At 35.3% G+C, this 23,359-nt stretch overlaps 1 protein-coding gene across 4 annotated transcripts in view; it reads left to right on the top strand.

Moving 5' to 3' along the window:
* The window catches only part of LOC136027155 (ABC transporter G family member 20-like), an 89,238-nt gene that overhangs the window by 5,384 nt on the left and 60,495 nt on the right, over window positions 1–23,359 (top strand). The window contains exons 2-3 of one of the 4 annotated variants that reach the window (XM_065704139.1): window positions 166–350; window positions 19,698–19,952. In XM_065704139.1, the coding sequence (XP_065560211.1) occupies window positions 349–350; window positions 19,698–19,952 (257 nt within the window). In that variant the 5' untranslated portion in view covers window positions 166–348. The other 3 variants (XM_065704138.1, XM_065704137.1, XM_065704140.1) reach the window with 3 other exon arrangements.

Below are 23,359 nucleotides of genomic sequence, written 5' to 3'. Positions count from 1 at the left end.
TTAAAAGCTTATATTTTCTTATTCTTTCTAATGATAATTTTTCTCATCGATAGAAATAGTTCGAAAGCAGTTTCTGATTTTTATCTTTATAGAACATTGCTCCTAGCGTAAGTCACGAATTGTAAGCCCTATCAACACCAAATAACGTTTTATTTTCTGTTTCAGAACTGTTGACACTCAAACCGGTGAAGTAGTAACTGTTTTGGGTTTTGGTGAAAATTGTACCAGTGATTTTTATACGAAGAATTTATTGTCTTTTTTTGACATTTTGTCCCAGTGAAAAACCAGTGTGACATTTGTGTGTTTTTAGTGATTTACATCTGATAAGAAAATTTCAAGGAACTCATAATGTAAGTATGCTTTCTAATTTATATTTATAGAATACATTTCCTTTGCTTATCGAAATGCAAACTGAACCGAAAATAGAGAAATTTTAATATTTATCGCGTTTTAAAGCACTTTGGTTTCAAGTGTGTTCGACAAAAAAAAATTTTCGGGTTCTCTGTGTTCAACCCAGCGATAATTTTAAGCATTTTGTCTCACGGGTTCCAAGCGTGCTGGGCACGGGTTCTTCAAAATCAAAGTGAGCCAGTATGACATGGCGGAACGCGGGTTCTGAAAGACCCGAACACGGGTATTCAAAATGATAATCTGCACAACCCGGGACCAGCTCCTTATTGGATATGAGGTGGGTGGAATACAGGGCTATTATATACGTTTGGACGTCACAGTTACTCAAAGATTTAAAAACAAAACACACAAGATACAATATAATTAAAAATAGGGTAAGAAAGTTTTCATAAGATAGATGGCATCATTTTACATGACAATATAAAAGCCTTTTCTAAGTGTTTTTTTTTTTTTTGTAATTTGAAAACGAAGGTCCTGCCGAAGCCTTGCAATACTTTGTAGTTGGACTGTATTTCAAGTTCTAAGAAGCATAGCAAAAAGAAACGAAAAGAAAAGATTGAAAGAATTTCACTCTGAAGTTCTTTCAAACCTTTTTCTTTTGACAGATGCAAACTAATATCTTTCATTTCAACGTGGAAGTTTAAAGACAGGCGAACACTTCTTTATATTTCTCACCGCATTGTGGCCGTGGACAGTGGGTGTATCGTGCGACTTTAACATTGCATGATTGACTCAAACCTAAATACAGGCTAGCAAATTTAAATGGCAAATTATGATATGCTAAGAAAAGAACATGGTAATGAAAATTGGCATAAGTATCTAAATTAAAATTTATATTACTTATTTCCTGTCTCTTCTTAAGAAGTGACATTTTTACGTAGCATTCACTCCTGGCCACTATTTTAAAGTGAGGAGTCCATTCTTTTTATTTTGGTTGTTTTACCCAAAGAGTATTGGTTACTTTTAAGCGTAGGAATTGGCACTAATATCAACAAAAAAACTGTTCAAAGCATCTAGCATGTGGTGACACTTGACATTTTTTCAAGCCCGGTAATCATTTTTCTGTCAAGAACTGAAATCAGGTACTTATTTTCACCTTAATTTTACTAAATACACTAAATATATCAATTCTTATTATTACGTTGAAAAAAGCAGAGTTTACGAGCTGCTTGTGTATTACCCGAAAAGCGTTCTAAATCATATTAATATTTTCTGATATAAAATAAGATTGCGCAATTTATCCTTATCCAAGGGGCAGCAAATGAGACAAACCTTAAGGTAGATTTCTTTTTCTTCAAAACTTACACATCTTGTATATTTTATAGTATCAGATAATAAATTGAATATATACTTTGCATAATACAAAAATATGCATGTTGGCCTCATAAAAAATAAAATTCATGAAATCAACAGGCGTAACATTTCGCTGTATGTGCTCGAATAGTAAATGAAAAATGAATAATAGAGGCAGTCTGGTGCGTGCACCAGATAGCACCATACCTTATGAAAAGAGGGTTTATCTATCAAACCTCTTCCAACTCAAACTTTGATAAATAAATATTGATTCAGTATTTCAGTTATTGATAAACGATATTTCCAATTGACATACCCTGAATAAAATTTCAATGTAAATTACTGCATATGGATGTTTTTTCCAAATCTTGAAGTTTTGTAATCTAGAAAATTAAAACCAGAGCTCTGAGACATGTGCAAGTACCTTACACAAATTTTAATATAAACAATATTTACAGATCTTGAAATACTTAACACGTAAGACTGTTACCGTATTCCTTAAAAGTTCATTAACCTATGAGCAAGACCGTATCCAGGATTTTTGCTCGGAAAGGGTGAATTTTTGTTTATTTTTTCTAAGCTTTAAAAAGCGTAATTTTTTTTTATTCATTTTGGTTACAAAAATTTCAGTGGGAGGTCAAACATGGTACGGTCTTGCCTATGAGGTCTCATATTTTTTTTTGCATTAAAAAAGTTTCTCAGTGATTTGTGTTAACAAATAGAAGAAGATTTTGCCAAAATTATTGAAGTCAATATGTTGCGAACAGAATATCAATTGATAATTACAGATTGCAATTAATTTCCACATATTCAGAATATCAATATACTAGTAACTAATTATGTAGGCTTATTGATTACCAGAAATAAACCTCATAAATAAACTATACCATATAATTGCAGCTTAGCGTTCAGTGACTCCATCTTGACATTGAATTAATATTTTGATGCCTCTTAGCTAAAGAGTCATCTGGAAATAGACCAATTTTCGATAGCTGCTATTTAAGATTAGCATAGAAACCTTGTTAGGCTTCGTGGCTTTTTCTCTCATTGGTGCTCATTGTTTCAAACAAGAATTTTAGCCCTAGAAATATGAAGCAACCACTTTCATTCTCACTAATTATAAGGACTGCTTCAATAGGCTGCTTCTTTTCTTATTAAGGCCATTATCTCTTAAGCCAAATGATATAGCTATTAGTCAAAACTTTGAAAGATTTATTAATAACCTATTAATGTCAAGATAAAATTCATGTACCCCATAGGTTTTAAATTAGAGAACTATTTTAAATCTATGTCTCAAGCAGGGGCGTAAGCTGCTATGGGACAGGGGGGGGGGGCGGTAACTGATCCTAGACCCCATTCCCCCCGATCAATATTAGCGTCTTCAAAATCTTGTCCGAACTAAGATAGGCCTACATAATTCGAGCATCCACAGAAACAGATAAGTTTTCTTTAGTATCCTTTATCTTTGTTTTTATGCTACTATACGGCTCATTTCTTATTTTTCACTGTCATTTTCATATTACTAACTCGTGGATAAATCTTAACTTGAGGTCGGCTGATTTTACAGATAATGCTAACAATTTGTGAACTAAATTGTGAAAAAGAAGAAAAAAGACTAGTTCTCAATTCAAGTTGACCATATCAAAAATTTGTTTATATGCATTTTTGTTACGTTTTTACGAGTTAGGCAAAAATTTTGGGACGAGGATTGAAATCCCGTTACCCCTCACCCATCTGGATATGGATGTAAGGGGGGAGGATTGTTTTTTGAGGGGGAGGGGGGGTAAGGGGCTCACAAAAGGATTTTTTCGGGGGGGGGGGGGTACAAAGAAAACTTAAAAATGCATCAAAATTTGTTTATATTTATTTTCGTTACATTTTTACGAGTCAGACAAACATTTTTAGGGGGGTTCAAACCCTGTAACCTCCTCTCCCCCTGGATACAGTCTTGGGTCTAAATCTTCCAAAAGCAAATTTTTGTTCCTAAATGTCAAACTGTTTTTGGGAGTCGTTCAGATTTATCTTAAACCAGAAATATCCCATTATTCCTGCCCTATTTGCAGGTGTAACGTGAAAGGTATACCCTGCTCTAACTACTGGATGCTATAAACATTAGCTAACTTAACAAAGCAATACGCATACACATATACAAGGAAAACCTTAACAAGATGGATCAAACTTCGTCCGGTTGTTGTGCTTTGACACTAATTAGTTCCAATTAACAGGAAGACTATGATTTTCATCATCAAACAATACATTTGCTAATTCAGGCTGGATCGGCGAGAAAGAAGATGACCTTACTTTGTAAATAAGCTCGTGATGCTATTGTAACGCTTTTCAAGGCAATCAGATTGACTTGCTTTTGAATTGTAATTAATCAACAGGAAAAAAATGAAACATAAATTTTGAAATTAAACAGAACGCACAGAATGGCTTTGCTTGCTCATATTAGCTTTTGATTAAAAAAGGGAATTGAGCCTAAGAAATAGAAATTGTATTCGAAAAACAACATCACAATCATGATTGCAGCTGTAGATGCAACCTAGTAAAGGACGAATTTCGCACTTGGGATCTTTCTCTGTTGGTATCGATCCAGATCTTTCATTTCTGTTTACCTATAGTGGAATAGACCAACTGCCTCAATCTCAGAAGGAGGGGGGAGAGGAAAAGTTAATTCATTTCTATTTACCTATGGTGGCATAGACCAACAGCCACAATCTCAGAAGGAGGGGGGAGATAAAAAATTAAAAGATTTTACGGAAACTCGTCGTGTGTACGTTTTTTTGGGTTGTTAGACCTGGATGGAGGGAATACCGGCGTAGGCCCTCTGAACAACGCTCCTGAGTCTTTCCTAAATATTCATTTAGCTTTGTGCAGTGGTCATTTCTCTGTTTATGTCATTTCTAGAATTCTCGAAAGAGCCTAAAACTAATATTATAAAATTAATTAAATATAACAGAATTAATTGTACAATAAAACTAATAAAATCAATTTGCCTCGTTATTTACGGAAGAAGGGATTGAGACAATGAAATTGAAAAACTTTTGTTACAACCATTTATGTATCTAGGTTAGTAATGTATATTATTGTGAACTACTTTGAAGAAGGTATATTAGATAAACAAGCTATAAAAGATGCAATTGAGGTGGTCGAATCTGGGGTTATTGCTCATTTGACGGGTTACAGTTAATCCTGACTTCAAGGCACGGTAGCCAGTAGGATTTTCATCTTATTTTCCACTTAAGTTTAGTTTCATTAAAGCCATGTGTCAGATATGCCAGCCTAATGGATGCAATCTCAATCAAGAGTATGAACTTGCTTCTGAATTTGCTTTTTGATAAAGAGTTGGCCTTTTAAAGTTTGTTCAAACATGGTCAATTCGGCACACCATAGTTAACCCTAATTATAGACCAATAGAAGGAAATAGTAGTATGGCGTGCCAAACTTGGAGGGTAAAATATCTGGCGGGTTATCAGATTCGACTGCGATCTTCATTCGGTGCTAAGGGATGATCCTCAAAGACTAGTGTTTGAGTTAAGTCACATCTTTGCTTGGTGTAGGCTTCTTGAAAAAACTGCAAGTATTGGGTCCATGACTACTTGAAACGAAAATTGTGATAAAGGTTACGAATACAAAAGGGTGTTAGTCTACAGTTAGGCCCATACAAAAGGAAACAGTCTAAACTTTTGAAAACAGCTTAAAGGATCACTAAAATACTTAGTTGGGTCATTCCTGAAAGTGCTTCCTTATACTTTACCCCCACTCCCCTTAATTTGCAAATAACATATTTCCCATGTATTTTTCCGGTTCTTCGTTTCGTCGACGTTGCTTCTTTGACGTTAGATCTATTTGGCAAAAGAGTGACGTAATCAAGAAACGGAAAAAGACATGGGAAATGTTTAATTTGTGCTATATATTTACGCATTAGGGGAGGGGATAAATTAAAGTGAAGTGATTTTAAGAATGATACAAGCCAGTATTTCAGGATTTTTAAAAAGTCGTTTTCAAAATTTTATAGCGTCTCCTTTTGACTGGGCCTAATTGAAGACTAATACCTAAGAATCCTCATCTGAATCGATCTCAAAACCCCAGGAACAAACTGTTTGATTCGGTCTGCTGTTAAATTTACTAATAAACTAACAACAAACTATATCCCTGACTTATAGACAGACACACACGAGTAGAGAGAGGGGGGATGTGGGGAATTTTGCTTCCTCTAGGTTCCAGCCTGCAAAAAAATGCAACTAGAATTCAGTGATAATCAAGCCTGTACGTTGCTAATTTCATTTAAATTAAATGAAATTGGCAAGCCCGTTTCAAAGCTTTATCATTTCAAGTCAAGTTTCTGTCAAAAAATCCATGTTTTTAAATTTGCTTCCAAGTATGCAAAATCCTACCAGTTTTAGACATTTAGTGATTATGCATATTTCATTCAAAAGAATTTCTTGTCGGCTTGAGGGCAAAGTGCTGAAAACCGGCAATTTGTTTTATGATGATTAAAATGCCCATCCTTACTCCATTCATTTTTTTTATGCACAAATAGGGGTCAGTTCAGTCATCAAACCGGTTAGCTCTCCCAACTATATACATAGGCTATTTCCTGCCAATAAGTGAACGGCTGTTCTTTCTCAAGACGAAAACACGCTGTGTGACTTGGGTTGCAATGGGTACAGCATAGTTACAAGATTTTCTCTATACTTTCACAAATGTTAGAACTAGTTTTTTAGACTGTATCCGAGTTCTTTTCACTGACAAAACTAAAATCACTGACCGTATAGACGAATGGCTTTTGTAATCACCATTGGGATAAAATTATGCTACTAAGTAACATAAAACATCCTTCAAGTGTTATTGTGGTCTTGAAATCGACCCATTTTTCTTTTATTTTTTTGGGCGATAATAAAGCACGGCGAATAAAAAAGATAAAAAATATTTTAGGTTCATCTGATTCACAGAGTCATCTTCACTAATAATTTGACTAATTCTATAAATAACAAATAACAACAAAACTGTCTATGTTGATCACAAAATGTAATTTCAATTAGTTCAAAGTAGAATAAAATTATTGAGGCAATTTAATCCATATAATTCATTTTATTGATTCATTCAGTTATACAAGTAGTGTAAAGAATAATGCCTGTCGATTATATGTTGTATTAAATAAAATCACACCAAATTCAGATTTATTAGAAGTGGATAGGACCTGAACATTATATTTTGTAAAAAAAAGCAGGGGATGTTGAAGGGGCCACGACCCACTCACAACTTCGTATAATATAGGTCGAAAATACTTGTGTGATTCCTTTTCAAAAAAAATGCATACTTTTCGGTTTCAGTAGGCTTTTGATTTTCAGCTTGTTAATGGTTTTTACCTTATACGGCCGGAGTGGAAGAATGCTTAACCCTGAAAAACGCAGTTTTCGATGGTTTATCTGATATGTTGACTATGATAGCCATTTCAGCATTTGTGTGGAACAAATCCATATTTGCTCAACAGTCTTACTGAAAAAATAAAACTAGGAAAACTGTACAGAACGTTTTTTTTCTGTTACTAAGCCTTTTATAATATCGTTAATGCAGTGGATACAAAGACCCCGCCTCCCATGAGACTCGTTAGACAGATTTCCCTATGAAAGTTGTTAAAATACGGGCCTGAATGAACTTGATGTTGCACCTGTCTGCACATAAGTGATACAAACATTTTATGCTAGGGCTTCCGGTACTTGTCGGTTATTGGAAATGCATTCAAGAATTACGCTATGGTTACATCCCAGAAAATCGGCTTCATAGCTGCAGAAACAAGTGACGGCTGATACAGTGCATTGGACTTTGATAGAATGCGCAGGATATATATGTGCACACTAGGGAGGGGGAGGGGTTAGGTTATGTTATAGTGCCTTAGGTGTTCATAATCTTGTTTCTAAAGCATTATTTTATCCTCCTATTTTTATATAATTCATTAGGATTAACCTAACTTCACTTCTTGGGTATGTTTCCAATAAGCGACAAGAACAGGGATTTCAGTAGCAGACTAAGAGGCATGTCAAAACTCATCACTCTTAAACATCGTTTTTGTTATGCAGAGGGGGGGAAGGGGTATACAAAAACATTTTCAGGGGAATACAAAAAGCCTTTAAAAAGGGCCTCAAAAATTTGATTATATTCGTTTTTGTTATGTTTTTACGAGTCGGACAAACAATTCGAGGGGGTCAAACCCCCAATCTCCCCCTAGATACAGCCTTGCTGTACACGCATATTGATATCGTGTAAAGGCCCTAATTACCGAACGAAAGCGTGCCACTCCCCATGGAGTTTACCCCCCCCCAAAAAAAAATACCACCAACCATCCCTAACCCCTGGGAAATACCGCCTCAGAAAATATCCCCCCGAAGAAAATACTCCCCGTGAAAAATGAGACTTTTCGAATTCTAGAATTTCGTTTTTTTAGTTTCCGTTGGGGTAAGGAATTCGGTACTTGTGTATTATGCACCACTCACTCAAGTTTACGCTGTGTAAAACTCAAGAACATACCGGTTTCTTTTTTAGTTTATTTCAGCTTAGCGTGAGGCAAGACAAAGACAAGTGGCAGAATATATGGGAAATATATAGTTTGGGCTATATATTTGCTCATAGGGGGGGGGGGGGGTAAACGCCATCCACCACTAGAGAGATCCCTTCCGAATACATAGCTAAGTCAAACTCTTCCTATCTCCTTTTGAAGTATAAATCTAGTCTTTTTGAAATTCTGTCGAGCTGGACAATGTAGAAATGGAATCAGATGGAAATGAAAAAAAAAACAACCTGCAGTCAATCAGATGAATAAGATTATTTCTGGATTACCAAAGATCTACATATTAAATGAAAGAAAGGCTAATATATAGCTACCTCTTAAGCAGGCTACCAAATTAAGTAATAAATAAAGTGAAAGGGTCTATACCCTGTAGATGCTATCGCATACTTTTGCGGCTCCGCTATTCAAGCCTTTTTTGGAACCAAGAATGACACTAAAAACCACCTATGAACAAAGAACGAAGCTTTGTTCAAGTCTTGCTTTAGCCCCTATTATTTGGACTTGAATGTCGAAGCAACATATTTCTTGAAATTGCATATTACTATATTTTAACCAAAATACAGTTTCACAACCACATGTGTGAGAATTGTATCGGGAGGGGGCGATGAGTTTTTTTTTATTCCCAAAGCCGCGCAAGTTATTTAAAAAATTACTTATGAACAAAACACACCAGTAAAGGTTTAAAGACTGGAAATGTATTTATTAATTTTTTTTTTTTTCCCGTGAAATGTAAATCGAAATTTGATAAATCCAATCTTAAGGCAGCTTTGACATCGAGTTCCCTAATAAGCTTGAGATTTTTACAACCTGCCCCAAAAATTAGACTGTAGTTTGTAAACAATTTTGGCAGTCTATTTTTCATTTTGCTTTTGAATTTGTCCTCCGACAAATATCCACACAAGTGGCGGACTTAAAGATCCTGAAATGAATGCTGTTATGGGCCTGCTGTTATTGGAAACATAAAATTAAGATAAAACGCTTTTCGCTTAAAAAAATTAATATTTTTCTATAAATATTGTTTTGTTTTAAATTGGACCCCCTTAAGCCGCTATAAATTGCTGACTTCGTTCCTCATGGAAGTAATAAAGCTTGTTAACAATTATGTATTTGCTAAATACCATAATTTTCGAGGTAAATTGCCATAAATTCTATTTGAGGAAACCATCTTTTGTGTTTCAATTTTCAAATTGAGGTGTGTTCTGGAATACCAGGTAATAATAACAATAATACAAGATTAAATAAAAATATATACCATGTCTATCTAATTGTCAAAAATGGTGATTCTATATTCATTTTCACACACTTTAAAATATGATGACAGTTAATGTTTAAATTGTATGCCGAAAGGTAATATACCGACGACCAGCCAAGTATGATTAAACATTCCCTTTTCTGTTCTGTGAATGAAAATCATTGTGACAAAGCAACTTTTCAGGGCATTATTGCATATTAATGCTTTATTAAGATAGTAATACTAAATTAGACACCGTTTGGGATTTAAGTTTTTTGCTTAAATCGAAAAAATTCTATTATTGGAAAATGCTAATGAAACGTATTGTGTTTAGTTGAATATTTGAAACTGGTAATTGTGTATTATCCAGTACGCACTCCAGAAATGAAGCTATGTTAATCCTAATGAAATATACCAAAATATGATGAAAATACAATACTTTAATAAAAAAATTATGGAAACTACAACAAAGAATTATGGCAACCTAACCCAACCAAAATACCATCTCAATATATTAAATATATGATAAAAAATACCTAAAGCGTAGATTTAAACTGAGCCTAAACTAATTTTTTTCGAATACTGACAGGTATAAACCGGTTATTGTCTGATCTGCAGATCCAAATTCTCGAGTGTGTTCTGGATAATGTACACCTTGAAACTTTTATAATTGGAATTTGCCAGACTTCACTTTTTATAGTAAATGAATAGTTGAAATCTTATCACTATTCACTTGTGTCATAACGATATAATTATGTTATTAATATCCTTTATCCTTGGTACATCATAGTTTGGCATAAGTAACCGGTAATTAGAACAATTAGTTCCACTTTCTTATTCCTCACTTCTAAAAACGCCTTTTGAACAATTAAGTATTCGTGTGTTTTTCAATTCCAATAGTCCAACTCTCAACACATGGTAACATAACGCATGAAAATGTGGTGATACTCTCCGTTTATAAATTTAAAATCGCTGACTTCATTAAGCGTATTTAATTACGGAACACGTTTAATCAGTATGAAAAATGGAATTTTTTAATTTCCTGTGCAACATTAGAATATAATCGTATTATTGTCTTTCATTTAAATAATATTTTTGCGAAAACACGGCAAGTAAAATATTATTCGGACCGGGCTCTGAAATATTTCGAGCCCGTAATAAGTCTGTGGTCCAGGGTTTGTCTTGTTAATCAGGAAAAAATAGCCATTTAGCGTAAATAGACTAGACGGCCGGATCTTTACCGATACTTGGCCCATGAAGAAGGCGATAACTACAATCCCCACCCTTCGATGCTTTTAGAGAGATTGGAAATAACATGAAGCAGAGCACTATGGGAAGAGATAAGGCCGTATCTGGGAGGGAGGTACAGGATTTGACCCTTCCCCATGGAATTTTGTCCGACTCTTAAAAACGTAACAAAAGGGCATATAGAAAAATTGTGCAGCGTTTGTAAAGTTTTTTTTTTGCAAAACACCTTCTGAGAGCGATTCCCCCCCCCCAACACAACTTCTGGACACGCCCTTGGGAGGAGATAATTCTGCGAATAAAATTAACACAAATGCCTATTCAGAGAAATCCACATATCGTAAGCTTCTTTTAGGAATATACCCTAAATTTGATATCTCTCCGAAAGAGGGAAAGGGAAATTCGTTTAAAGTGCCTGGACACTAAATTTCATGGGAACAAAGGAGAAATCACTATTTAGGTATATGTGTAGCTTCTTTTCCCACAAGCTGAAAGTGAATAAGCTGAAAGTGAAGACGGAAATAGATTCATCGTTTGGGTTGAAATGTCTCGCATGGGTTTGTGCGAGTCTCGGGAGATCGAAACAGGGTTGAAACGCGTGCACATAAGTTTTTCTTCTAGTACACGACCGTCAAAACTAAGTTAGTTCCAGGTCTGCCGGTTTGTCGTGATTGTTTGGGATACACAAAAGGAATACATCACTTAAAAGGAAGTCAGTGTATGTTTTTTAAGCTTTGTTTCAGTTCGACTATCTTTTCAGCAGACCTTAGGAATTCTTCCAGCAAATACGCAAGAACCATTGAGGTCTAGTTTGGCAAAATTAAGTCTTTGAATTATCCATGTATACATTTTCAGTCGAATTGATCGGGCTAGTTAGAGACACTTCTTACATGTGTTTTTTTCGCGTTCTAAATAACAGCAGATTAATTAAAAAATTGATAGTTATTTTCAACTAAAAATAGAGGTCTAGTTTGGTAAAATTAAGCCTTTGACTTATCCACATATAAATTTTCAGTCGAATCGATTGATCTACTTAGAGCCACTTTTCACATGTGTTTTTTTCATGTTCTAAATGATAACAGATGAGTTAAAAAAATTGCTGGCTATTTTTCAACTAAAAATAGTTTCTTATTCCCTTTAATTGTTAATAAAAATAGCACTAAACTTAGGTTTCGTCTTAAATAATGCATACAAAATTACTTTTGCTGCTTCAGACAGTTGTTTCGAAGAAATATCTTAGCCTGTCTTGCGAATAAAAATCCTTGCAAAATTCAGTGGCCAGTTCTCATTCATCTTATTGTTTAACTATGTAAACACGTTTTGACATCACTATAAAATGTTTTCTAGTAGCTTCTAACTGCTGCCTAAATTTAGCTTCTGCGTGCAAAATAAATATAAAGCAATTAGAATCTGAGGTTTATGATGCATAGAAGATGACGGCACATGTTTCTAAGACGTCATCTTTAGATACGGCTGGGTTGATAATCAAATCTGGTAGCTAGAATTCAAAACTTCGAACCATAAATTTTTATTTTGAATTTATATTTATCTAATCGCACACACATCTAATCGGCACAGGGTAGAACATACCGGTCCATCTGGACAAGTCAATCAACCTTTTAATATTGTAAATTAAGCCGGCTATCTAGCTCTAGGGGCCGTCTTCATTGAGAAGATTTTACCGACCTGAAAAAAAACGCCCATTCACGAGCATGTTAGGGAAGTTAGCAACTAAAAATTGGTGGCGTCTGGTAGGGTTCATTGCCAGTTCCCAGTTCCGAGCATTTTAAATATGCGTATGAGGTGGTGGGCAGGGCCAAGTGCATGACATAGGAGTGTAAACCTTGGGGGTCATATATATTCGAACATAAATGGCGTCTCAATTCTTTCTGATCTCCCACCTTTATTTCTGAGCGATTAAATTGCTTTGCATTTAATATCAGGATTCAGCTGGACAAGTCTCCAGTTTAATTGGTTGCATTTGCAGTATCAGTGTTGCCGTTAATTTAAGGCAATATTTAAGGTTTATTTTCGCTAAATATGTATCTGATTATTTGATAATTCATGCGCACTGTCATTTTCTGAATCAAAATCATTAAGTAGTCACATTTATCAGACAACTTTACGTCTCTCAGATAGATCTATCTGATAAACAGATTAAGTGGTAAAACTTTCATGAGACAGCTGTTGCTTTTATTCAGTTTTAACTTTATTCATACTTTATGTTGAATGTCTACTTTTTAAAAGTTTTACGTCATTACTTGGCTAGAATTAAGGAGAACACACTATTTGATAAAACTTTTCATGCCATTTTCGAATATACTAATCGCTACCGGTGCAATCATCCCCACCCCTAATAGACAAATATGTAGTTTCAAATTAACACATATGGTGCTTTCAGTAGCGCGTATATGTTCTTATCAATTTAATGGCAGACGCTAAGCAAGCGCCTCCCCGGGAAGAAGAGTCGCGCTATTCAAAATACAATGAATGTATATAATTTTGGTTATATGTTTGTCCATTAGAGGAGGGTGGGGTATTGATTCAGGATCAATAAAAAGACGCATTGAGTGAGTGATGTGTAATGTAAAGCATTCTAAAGCTTCCATATGAATAATGTGTTCAAAAAAAACTTAGCTCCGAGCCCGTTTAGCGACCTCTACAGAATTATATGTTTAGCTTATAAATGAAAAGATAATGCACTACTACATTTGTGCAATTTAGAGAAAATTGGAGTTTAGAACACTAAGAGCCGTGTTTCATTGCTTTGCAACTTACATCAACTTTAAATTCAATGTGAAAAGGAAATTTTTCTGATAAGAAAAAAAGGTAAATTCTAGTTCATTGACTTCTTGCTATCTCAGAAAGGGTTTAGGTTAGGAAAATGAAACTTTCAGGGATGAATCTACAGACTAAAGTATGTCCCAGAAAGGTATTTTGAAGCAACTACCTCCACTCCTTCTCCCTCTAGAGGGCCCTGACCTTTGATGACCTTTAAAAATATGTTTGTTCTAAAAGTGAAACCTTGCGAAATAGATATTCTGCTTATTTGAAGTACAAGAAAATTGTTTTCAGCTTCATAACTTTGCTCAATTCCATTTTATAAGGTTTTAAAGATATGCAAATACATTTCCCAAATTCTGAAAGAAAAACTTGGATATGGCTCAAAATTCTACTCAAATAACAGGAATTGCATTTTCAGAACTAAAGGCAGAGAAAAGGCAACTATTAACTGAAAATTAAGGTAAAATGTTGTTTTGTCAAAATTTCAATAGGTATAGACCTGTCATGTAGACAAATTTAGGGGCCCTCTAGAGGGAGAAGGAGTGGTGGTGGGTACTCTAAAATACCTTGCCGGGACATACTTTATCCTGTAGACCCATCCCTGAAAGTTTCATTTTCCTAACCTAAACCCTTTCCGAGATAGGAAGAAGTCAATTAACTAGAATTTTACCAAAAAAAAAAAACATCAAATTCGCTGTAACTATTTTAGCTATTTCCCACGAGATTCATATTTCACTAGTTGGCGAGTAAGTGGTCTTATTTTGAAATTTCACAACGCATTTCTTGGATAATATTCCTGTTTTTTCTTCAACTCCTTTTTTTTTTATCAACATTGAATCTCCTATTTTGTATAGCATTCTCTTCAAAACACCAGTTTCGATTTTAACAATTTATCTATATTCTCACTGAATTTTTTTCTTAGCATTTTAGAGTGCAAAGACATTGATGCCACACTAGGGACAGGGGCATCGTTTTCACTGTGAGGGGCAAGAGGGGCAGTTTGCCACCATTAATTTCGGAAAAAAACTATTACATAGCCTATGCCCCTTGACTATCCGGATATGGACCCCTCTTACCCCCCAATAAAAATGGTTGATCTACGCCCCTGACTAGAGGCACAAGCAAAAGTATACTGATGTAATTATTCCGCCTTTAACTACTGCCTCAACTGCTTTACCAATCGATTCACTAGAGGTAAAAACTGTAAACACTATTTTCAACTCAAACTGAAAGTCAAAAAGGAAATGTGTGAAATGCAAAATGAAATGGGAGGGCTGAGTGTAGGCTGATTTACTATAGGAATTGAATGATACCGAGATTTAGCTAGCGCTTATTTGAGCCAATCAGATTTTCCATAAAATTATTTTATTGGTTGAAAGGTTTCATGAGAAGCAATGACTGGCTCAAATGAGCACTTGCTAAATCACCGGTATAGCAGGGGTAATTTCACTATCATTTCAGAGCGCCTATCTAATAGGAGTAATTTGCCAGATGTTTGAGAACCTCGCTCTTTACGCTGAAGTCTTTTTATAGAATTTAAAAACAAATATTATCAATATAATTAAACGGCCACTGTGTTTCAGGAATCTTTCTAAAGAATCAGGACAAAAGTCAAAGCTTTAGCGTAAAGAGCAAGGTCTCGTGGAAGGGGACACTCCTCATATACGTAATAATTTCTGTTCGTTTTAAGTTTTGAAGTCGCTCCTTACTTTCAGTTGAAATAACTTATTTTTTTTATATTTAATTTCTGCTATTTTTAAATAGTATCGGGAAATCCATCTTTCTTTCCATCAATAATTCCGGTACTTGTGTATTATACGGCACTCACTCAAGTTTACGATATGTAAAACTCGAGAACAAACCGGTTTCTTTGTTAGTTTGTTCGTTACTTTAGAAACAAATTTGGGCTATATATTTGCACATTAGGGGGTTGGGTAAAGTATAGTGGGTCTGTATGCAAGATGTGTTAAGTACGATTATGCTGCACATTATGAAGTAAGAATTGTCACTGCAGCGTAAACTTGAGTGAGTGGCGTATAATACACAAGTACCAAAATTCCTTCCCCCTACGGAAAATAAAAAGAACTAAACTCAAATAAAATTCTCAAATTGTAAAGCCTTATTTTCAACGGGAGAGGGGGCACTTACCGCGGGGCTGTATTTTACATGGGGAGTATTTTTCATGGAGGGGGGGTATTTTCCACAGTGGTTATTTTCTGGGGAGGTCTTTTGCTTGGGGAGGGGGATAGTTTTCCTTGGAGGAAGGGGGGAACAAATGACGGCCACCTTTTTTCATAATCCATTTTACACGATCTGTAACGTTTTTAAAAATGCTTTTTCGTTAGTTAGAATCCGATTTTGTATCACTTGGCTATAGTATTGGTTAACATTAAGAGTGCTTTTAAAGTGGATTTCACTTTTTATAATTAAGATGTTGGTTTGTAACTGAAATTTTGGACAAAATTAGAACATTCAAATTTTTCGAACAACAATAGTTTTTTTTTACAATAAATGATTAACAAAAATGTTGCAACATAATTTTTTGCTGAATAGGCAGATGGATCGTTGTTAATGGGCAAACATTACCCCTCATAACCCTTGGAGAAAGGTTTTTAAGTCATGAAGCTTGATCATTGTTTACGTATACGGGCATTGTTAAGTATATGGGCATTTTTACGGGGGGGGGGGTGAACTTTTAGCTATGGGGATCTTCCATACGAAGAATCCTTCGTGGAGAGGGAGGTTTATAGGGGCTGAACTTTCTAGGGGAAATTTTACACCTCGTGGAATTTGCTAGAATTCTTGTACGAAATTATTTTTATTTGTCGTACCGATCAATTTTAGATGTGGAGATGTGGAGAGGAATCATCCAGGGAAGTTTTTTCTAGGTTTGAATTGCATAGTGTCTTTCTGTATGTGGAGGGGGCGGAGATTTTTCATGGGATATACTTTCCAGAGGGAAGTTTCTGCGGGAGCAACTTTCATCCTGGGGATGGAGGGGGGTTGCTCTTTGCTGGAAGACCTCCACGGAAGAGGGAATTACCAGCATTATTTTTAAAACAATGAGAAATTAAAATTTGTTTCAAATAAAAGTGCGTTAATAAATAACCGATTAAACTTTAAACAACCAAAAATTATCATGAGTATGGCTGATGACCCTCAAACCTCAAGACCTGAACATAGTTTGCACTTTACTGGAAACAAAATACATTTTTAAATGTTTTCAATTTTTTTTACTTAAAATAAAAAAAAAGTAATATTAAGACTTTAAGGACTAAATACAGGAATATGTTAATTAAACCTACAATCCATGATTTTTTTTCAATAAAGTGCAAAATGATTTTTCGCCTATATTTTTGTACTTCTTTTTTTTTTAATTTGGCACCCACTACTGCCAAAAATCGCAAAAGTTCATATGGAAGTCCTTCAAAAAAAATGGATTTACTATATTTTCTAGTTTTTAAGATACCTATGGTGTGTAAATTCCACGTTTTCATTTTCCTTACATATTTTCAACTAAACTAAAAAATAAAATAAAACACAACTCAAATAAAATTCTCAAATTAGAGAACCCTATTTTCTAAAAACAGGGGGGGGGGTCAGGCAGTATCTTCCACTGGGGTATTTCCATGGGGGGGGGGTAAACACCTAGAACTCAGCCGTTATTCATATCAATTTTCATTCATCCTCTAGAGCACCCTTTAATTTTTTCGTTTTACATTTCAATACAACAAAAGTAGTAAAATTTCGATAACTACAAAATCAATACAACCAGTACAACCGTTACAAACCAATACAACCAGATTTTTTCCTCAGCTTGTTACCGCAATAAATCAATGAATAATGTTTCAAAATTATTAATATGCTTTCCAGATCCCTTCACCCTTTGGGCTTAGAATTACGGACAGGGTGCTTTGTTCAAGAAAGCTTCTACCCGATTTTGCCAGCACACTCCGATTTAAAATACCCCCGCAATTTCTATAGATACTATTTTGATTTGGGTAACAAATCTTTCTTTCCCTTAAAAATTGAAGTTTGTATTCGGGGCCCCAAGCGACCCTGAGTTCTCTCATTTTTCCTTACAACTGCGAAAAAATCAGGTTTGAAAATTTTGTTGAACAGCGTCATCTAAAAAGAATTATTTTGACCGCAAATAGATGCCACTAAATGCTCAATTTAATTTTTTTATTCGGATCCAGCTTTAGAGGGAAAAGAAGTATATTTGATAATTTACTGACGTACAGAAATTAAATTGAAACATTGCAGCTAGTATATGCTAAAACATATTATTACGTTATGAGGACTCCTATTTTTATCATGTCAAATTGCTTTAGTGCTTCTTTTTCTTCGTTTTCTTCTGGTTACAGTTTGCAAACTAGGTTAATATGTAGGAGCACTAATAGGGCCAAGCTCTGACAAAGGCTTTGATATTCGCAAAAAAAGCTGTAAAAAATTTACATTTTTAATAGGCAACAATTGTAGATTCTTTTATATAGCAATGAATTTCGAAAATACGAAAATATTAGATGGCAGATATTTAGCTAAGTGATTCACTAGCTTAGGCTATTTCAATGATATTTCTTGGTTTAGTCAGGGGCTATTTTTTCTTTTTAGCTACAAATTAAGTTTCAACTTTTTTCTGGAAACAGTAATTTTATATTGCTAATGCACTCATTAGTGGGACTCCAGCCTATTCTGTTTCATTGGCAGCCTACTTAATAGGAATACTTTTTCTTTATTTCACAACTACCAGTGCGAAGTAGCCAGCTTTCAGTGGTGTTGTTGGGTGGGGCAGCTGTCCCCTCACCCAATAATTTGGAGAAAAAATTGTTATATAACCCATTCCCCTTAACTCTCCGGATGTAGACCCCTCGTGCCCCCCATCCCCAAATAAAAACGCTGGAGCTACGCCCCTGGCAGTTATTACTGTAAAATTATCTCCTTTTTAGCCAGACACGCAAAAGGGGACCCACAAAAGGCGTATAGCCTTTCCATTTTTATGGGGGACAAGAAGCTTTTGTTTTTTCCTCTGGAAAGAAATTAATTGGCTTGGGGCTTGCATGCGTCCTGATAGGAGGTGAGCCTTGCTCCCCCCCCCCAAATTTTTCGTCTTTTCATAATTCCCTATAAGTTTCGTTAAACCTGTAGGTTCCTTGTCTTTGGTCAAATTTTTCTCTGCTCCCTCAAAATAGGTTATTATTTCTCTGCTTTGGCTTCTATCTGTTTCTTATGAAATAACGCATGCCAGCTTAGGGTGTAATTCGTTGGTGATGGCGATGAAAAGGGTGATTAATAGATCTGGATTCAGGTTTGTGTTCCAAAGGCTTATTTAAGCCTCTGTTTTGACAGGGGTACAAGAATGAAAAAGGGCCATTGGTTGGAATAAGGAAGCTTTAGCAAAAGTTTGTATTTGTGCGTAATTTTTCGAATTTTGGGCTAGAAGAGTGGCTGCATATATTTTATGGGGGTAAATCTGCGAACAAATGGTGGGGTATGTGGGTTTGAATTTGTCAGCAGAAAAGTGCCTTATTTCCTGAATGTTACTAATATTGAGCTTTTGGATGTTTTTGCCCTTGCAGGGGGCAGATTTTAACCCCCTCTCCCGAGGGTGTCCATGCAACTTATTTCTGGCTACTAGTGGTAGGTGAATACAGGAATGAGAATAAGGTTAATAGTAATGTAATAGTACCTGATAAAATGAAAGGTGTACTTTCTGTGACGAGCTTTCATTTCAACTCTTTATTTTGTACCCGTGATGTAATGACATACAGGGTCGTAGTTCCAGCATTTTTATCTGGGGGCAAGAGGCGTCTACATCCAGAGAGTCAATGGACATGGGCCATATAATAATTTCTTCCAAATTATCGGAGGGACAACTGCCCCCTTGATCCCTCCGAAACGACGCGATTGTTTTTAGAGATGAAAATTAATGACTGGCTGAGAGCTACGGTCAATTTCTGAATTAAATTGGTAGATTTAGCTCCTGCACAAAATTTTACATTTCGTGCATCATGAATACAATCTTATCTAACAATTACTTTCAATTAAGCAGACAGATTCAATGCAAATTGTATATACTTAGTTTGTGTTTAGCTCACCGTATTTCCTTGTCGGAAATGGGAAATTCTTATCTCTAAACCGCAAAATTTCTTATTTTTCCAGGAGTCCAACAGTTTTAGTTGAGTCTGGAGACTACGACGGGATTGTTTTGCCGTCCATTGACGACTTATCTGACAAGGCGATAAGCTCAACCGTTTCCGAAGTTTCTGTGTCAGATCCATCAGTATCCGAGCCAGATTCGGATATGGCCATCGTCGATGCTGTATATGTTCGAAATGCAGTCAAAAGCTATGGAGTTGGAAAGAAGAGAAGTCACGTTCTCAAGTCCCTTGACATGACACTTAGAAAGGGAACCATGTAAGTATTCCTTTTATGTACATGATACTAAAATCTTAAAACGTAAGTACTTTTAGATGCTACACTCAAGGCCTTATCCAAGAAGGGGGATTAAAGGGGTTAACTGACTCGTAAAAACGTAGTAAAATGGATATAAGCAAATTTTTATGCGTGTTTTATGTGTACCCCCCGTCCGAAAAATCCTTGTGTAGTACGCCCCCCCCCTCCCCCGAAAAAAATACTGGATACGGCCTTGGCTACACCGCCTTTCCATAATCAATTTAAAAACAATTGGCCAAACAACGGGATGTTGTCATTTACTACAGTAAAACACTACAAAGCAGATGTCCAAACAACCGATTTTTGAAATTGTACCTTCCCAAGAAACAAGGTCCTGCACACGAAGGTGTTCAAAAATTATTTAAAAATCAAATCGAATTGTTATTTTTCTGGCTTTATTTTTTTTCCATTCAAGTCACTCTTGACGAACATTATCATTAAGACGCCTGAAAATAAAATTTATGTGTATGTTTACTCTTGATAATATATTGTTAAATATTCACTTTTATGTTCTAACAGACATCCTCTCTTAATACGTGTAAAGGGGCAAGAACTATCCCCCGCTAAAACCTCCATATTTATAAGATGGCTAGGCCACATTTTACGGCTGAATGAAGACATATTGCGAAAGTTTATGCTTTTTGCCAACCATCTGGGGCCCAAGAAGGTATTCAGGGGGAGGCATAGTGGATTTGACCTCCCTCCCGAAATTTTTGCCCGACTCGCAAAAACGCCACAAAAATGAATAGAAACAAGTTTTATGTACGTTCTTTGAAGTTTTTGTGCCCCCCCTCCCGCAAAAGAATCCCGGATGCGGCCCTTCCCGGAACAAGCAAAAATAGGGCATCCTGAGTGGGGTGGGAAGAGGTCATAACGAGGGATTTGAAGGACATTGGAATTTCATGGGAGAGGGTTAAGATTGAAGTGTTAAATAGACTGGGTGGAAAAGAAGGGTGCGCAGCTGTTTGCCTCAGATGGCTACGTGCTGCACTGAGTCGTTAATTTTACTTTATAATATCTTGCTGTTTATGTTTGTCGTAACTTGTTTTTTTAACTATATTTTTTTTAGCTTTGTAATTAAATTTGATTTGTTAATACAATTGTTGAAGTAGTTTCCAACTTATATTGAACGTTAGAATATTTTGTTAATTTAGTTTTTCAAATATGATAAATTGACTCTGCTGATAAGGTTTACGATAGAAATTCCGAGTACGCCCATTAAAAACATTCAAATTATCTGTTTTTTATTGCTTTACCCGCTGTGTGCCTACCACCCAGATACTAGGCCGACTTCCTTTTTAAGACTTCTAAATATAACTCCAAGTGAAGATTTTTTTAACCGGTAATTATTCATATTGGGGTATCCTGTCTTATCGGTCGTTGACTAAGTTCTCGACAACTACGAGTACAACCGCTAAATAGGCTTTGGAGGTTATTGCTTGATGGGTTTGGATAATTATTAATTAACAATTTCCTATGGTATAGTACTACCTTGTATACGGTCTGTTTTATGTCCGTGAATGGGAAGATATTTTAAATGATGTGGTACCATCTTGAAATTGTAATATTCTATGCATGTAAGCTCAGCGAACTATAAAGAAGAACAAATTGGATAAAGTTAAGAAACCAAAAAATATATACGCATAGGTTAACAAAGCTGTGCTGAACTGATATAGAGGAATGTACCCTAAGGGTTTTAACTGGAACTATTCCACTCTTTGACCCAATTCCAAATGGTTACCTGGAAAAATCTGAGGGGAAAACACAGGGAGCGCTGGATGATTTTCCTCTAACAGGCTGAAGGCAGAGGATCAGGAGATCGGTACCTGCAATACATGGACTATTGTCCGCTTGCAAAAAGTTTTTAAAAGCGAATTTTCTCAAAGCTCGTTTCTACTTTTTTTTGCTTATGGGAACTGAGAGAGGGAGCCTTCTAGAGGAGGATTTTAAATATTGAATCAAGGGTTTTTGACTACGGAGATTTCTGAAAAACTTTATTTATGCTTCCCAACCTTTTCGCTTCAGAGATGACACAATAAGTCCCATTCGTGGTGTCATGTGGCGCTTTATGTTGGCATTGTCAAGATAAATTTGTAAAAAAAAACACTTAGGCTAAATGTAGGCATTAGCTCTCTAATGGAAGTAATTGTATTATTTTAGATAGAGCATTTAGGCGCTAAGTTAAATTTTTTTTTATGCACTACAATTTCTTTAAAGCCCGTTCCAAAATGTTTCATTGCTAAGGGGACTAGAAGTGGGGTTATTTAAGAGGCAGACTGTAAACATTCGGTTAAAGGTTTTCGACTTTGGAGATTTCAATGGTGCACTATTAGTGCTTGCAAGCCTTTCCTCTCCATAAACCTGACAAAAAGTCCCATTTTCCATGCCAGGTTTACAAAAAAGGCGTTTTCAAGAAAAATTAAAAAAAAGCTTGTAGATGTAAACATCAACTTCCTCAGTGAGCTCTTAAACGGCTCTCAACGATGTTTCTGTTCCCCTCTAGTTCTAGAGAAATAAAAAAGAAAAAAGGAGATATCAGCGTTTAAAGTTCTTTTTCAAAATATCTGGAAAATTGATTTCGTAATTAACTTTTACTTTTAAGATAAACATAAACAATGCTAATTTTTCCTGCATCAAATTTAATGATTTTTTTTATTTATTAGAAAAGAAAATAATGAAAATTATCAGTAGTAAAGATTAATGAAAATAAAAGAATTGGAAACACGTTCTGAATCTCTTTCAAAATTCAGCAACGCCTTTTTAAATTTTCACTACTTTGTTATTTGAAATGTTCTGCAACAATTTGAATTCAAATTATTTCTGCAAACAATTTGAAGTTTTTCTTTTCATACATTTGGTGAAGAATACACTAACATTTAATAGCTTGCACCAAGGAGGCTGTGTAAGTTTGGATCAGTTTCAAACAATACCAATAATATTTAGAACACGAGGTTTCATTCAAGTTTCAAAAAACTGTTTTTAAGAATCCTGCTTTTTCGGAAATTAAACTTCTGTATATCCAACGGTCTTTGGAAAATATGAAACAAGCCTGGCTGAGCTCTTCTATGAAAAGCTGTGAAATTATTGGAAAATTACTGCAGATTCCGAGAGAGAACATCAGAAATTATTTTACAGAATAACGCAACCAGATTCGAATGTTGTATTTAGCAAAGGTAGATTAGACGTTTGGCTGTACGTTCCTTGGTTTCTTATAATTAAGAAATATTTACTTCAGATTGAGCTTGATTATTAAATCGCATGTATCTTTTGGTAGCTAATAACAAATTTTTTGATTTTTTTTTCTAGTTTGGGTTTCAAGACGTAGTTACTGTGAGACTAAAGCTGAATTCACACACATGCCAAGCTAG

This window comes from Artemia franciscana, chromosome 5 (assembly GCF_032884065.1).
Source record: "Artemia franciscana chromosome 5, ASM3288406v1, whole genome shotgun sequence".
Lineage (NCBI taxonomy): Eukaryota > Metazoa > Arthropoda > Branchiopoda > Anostraca > Artemiidae > Artemia > Artemia franciscana.
This window is presented reverse-complemented; position numbering and strand designations above follow the sequence as displayed.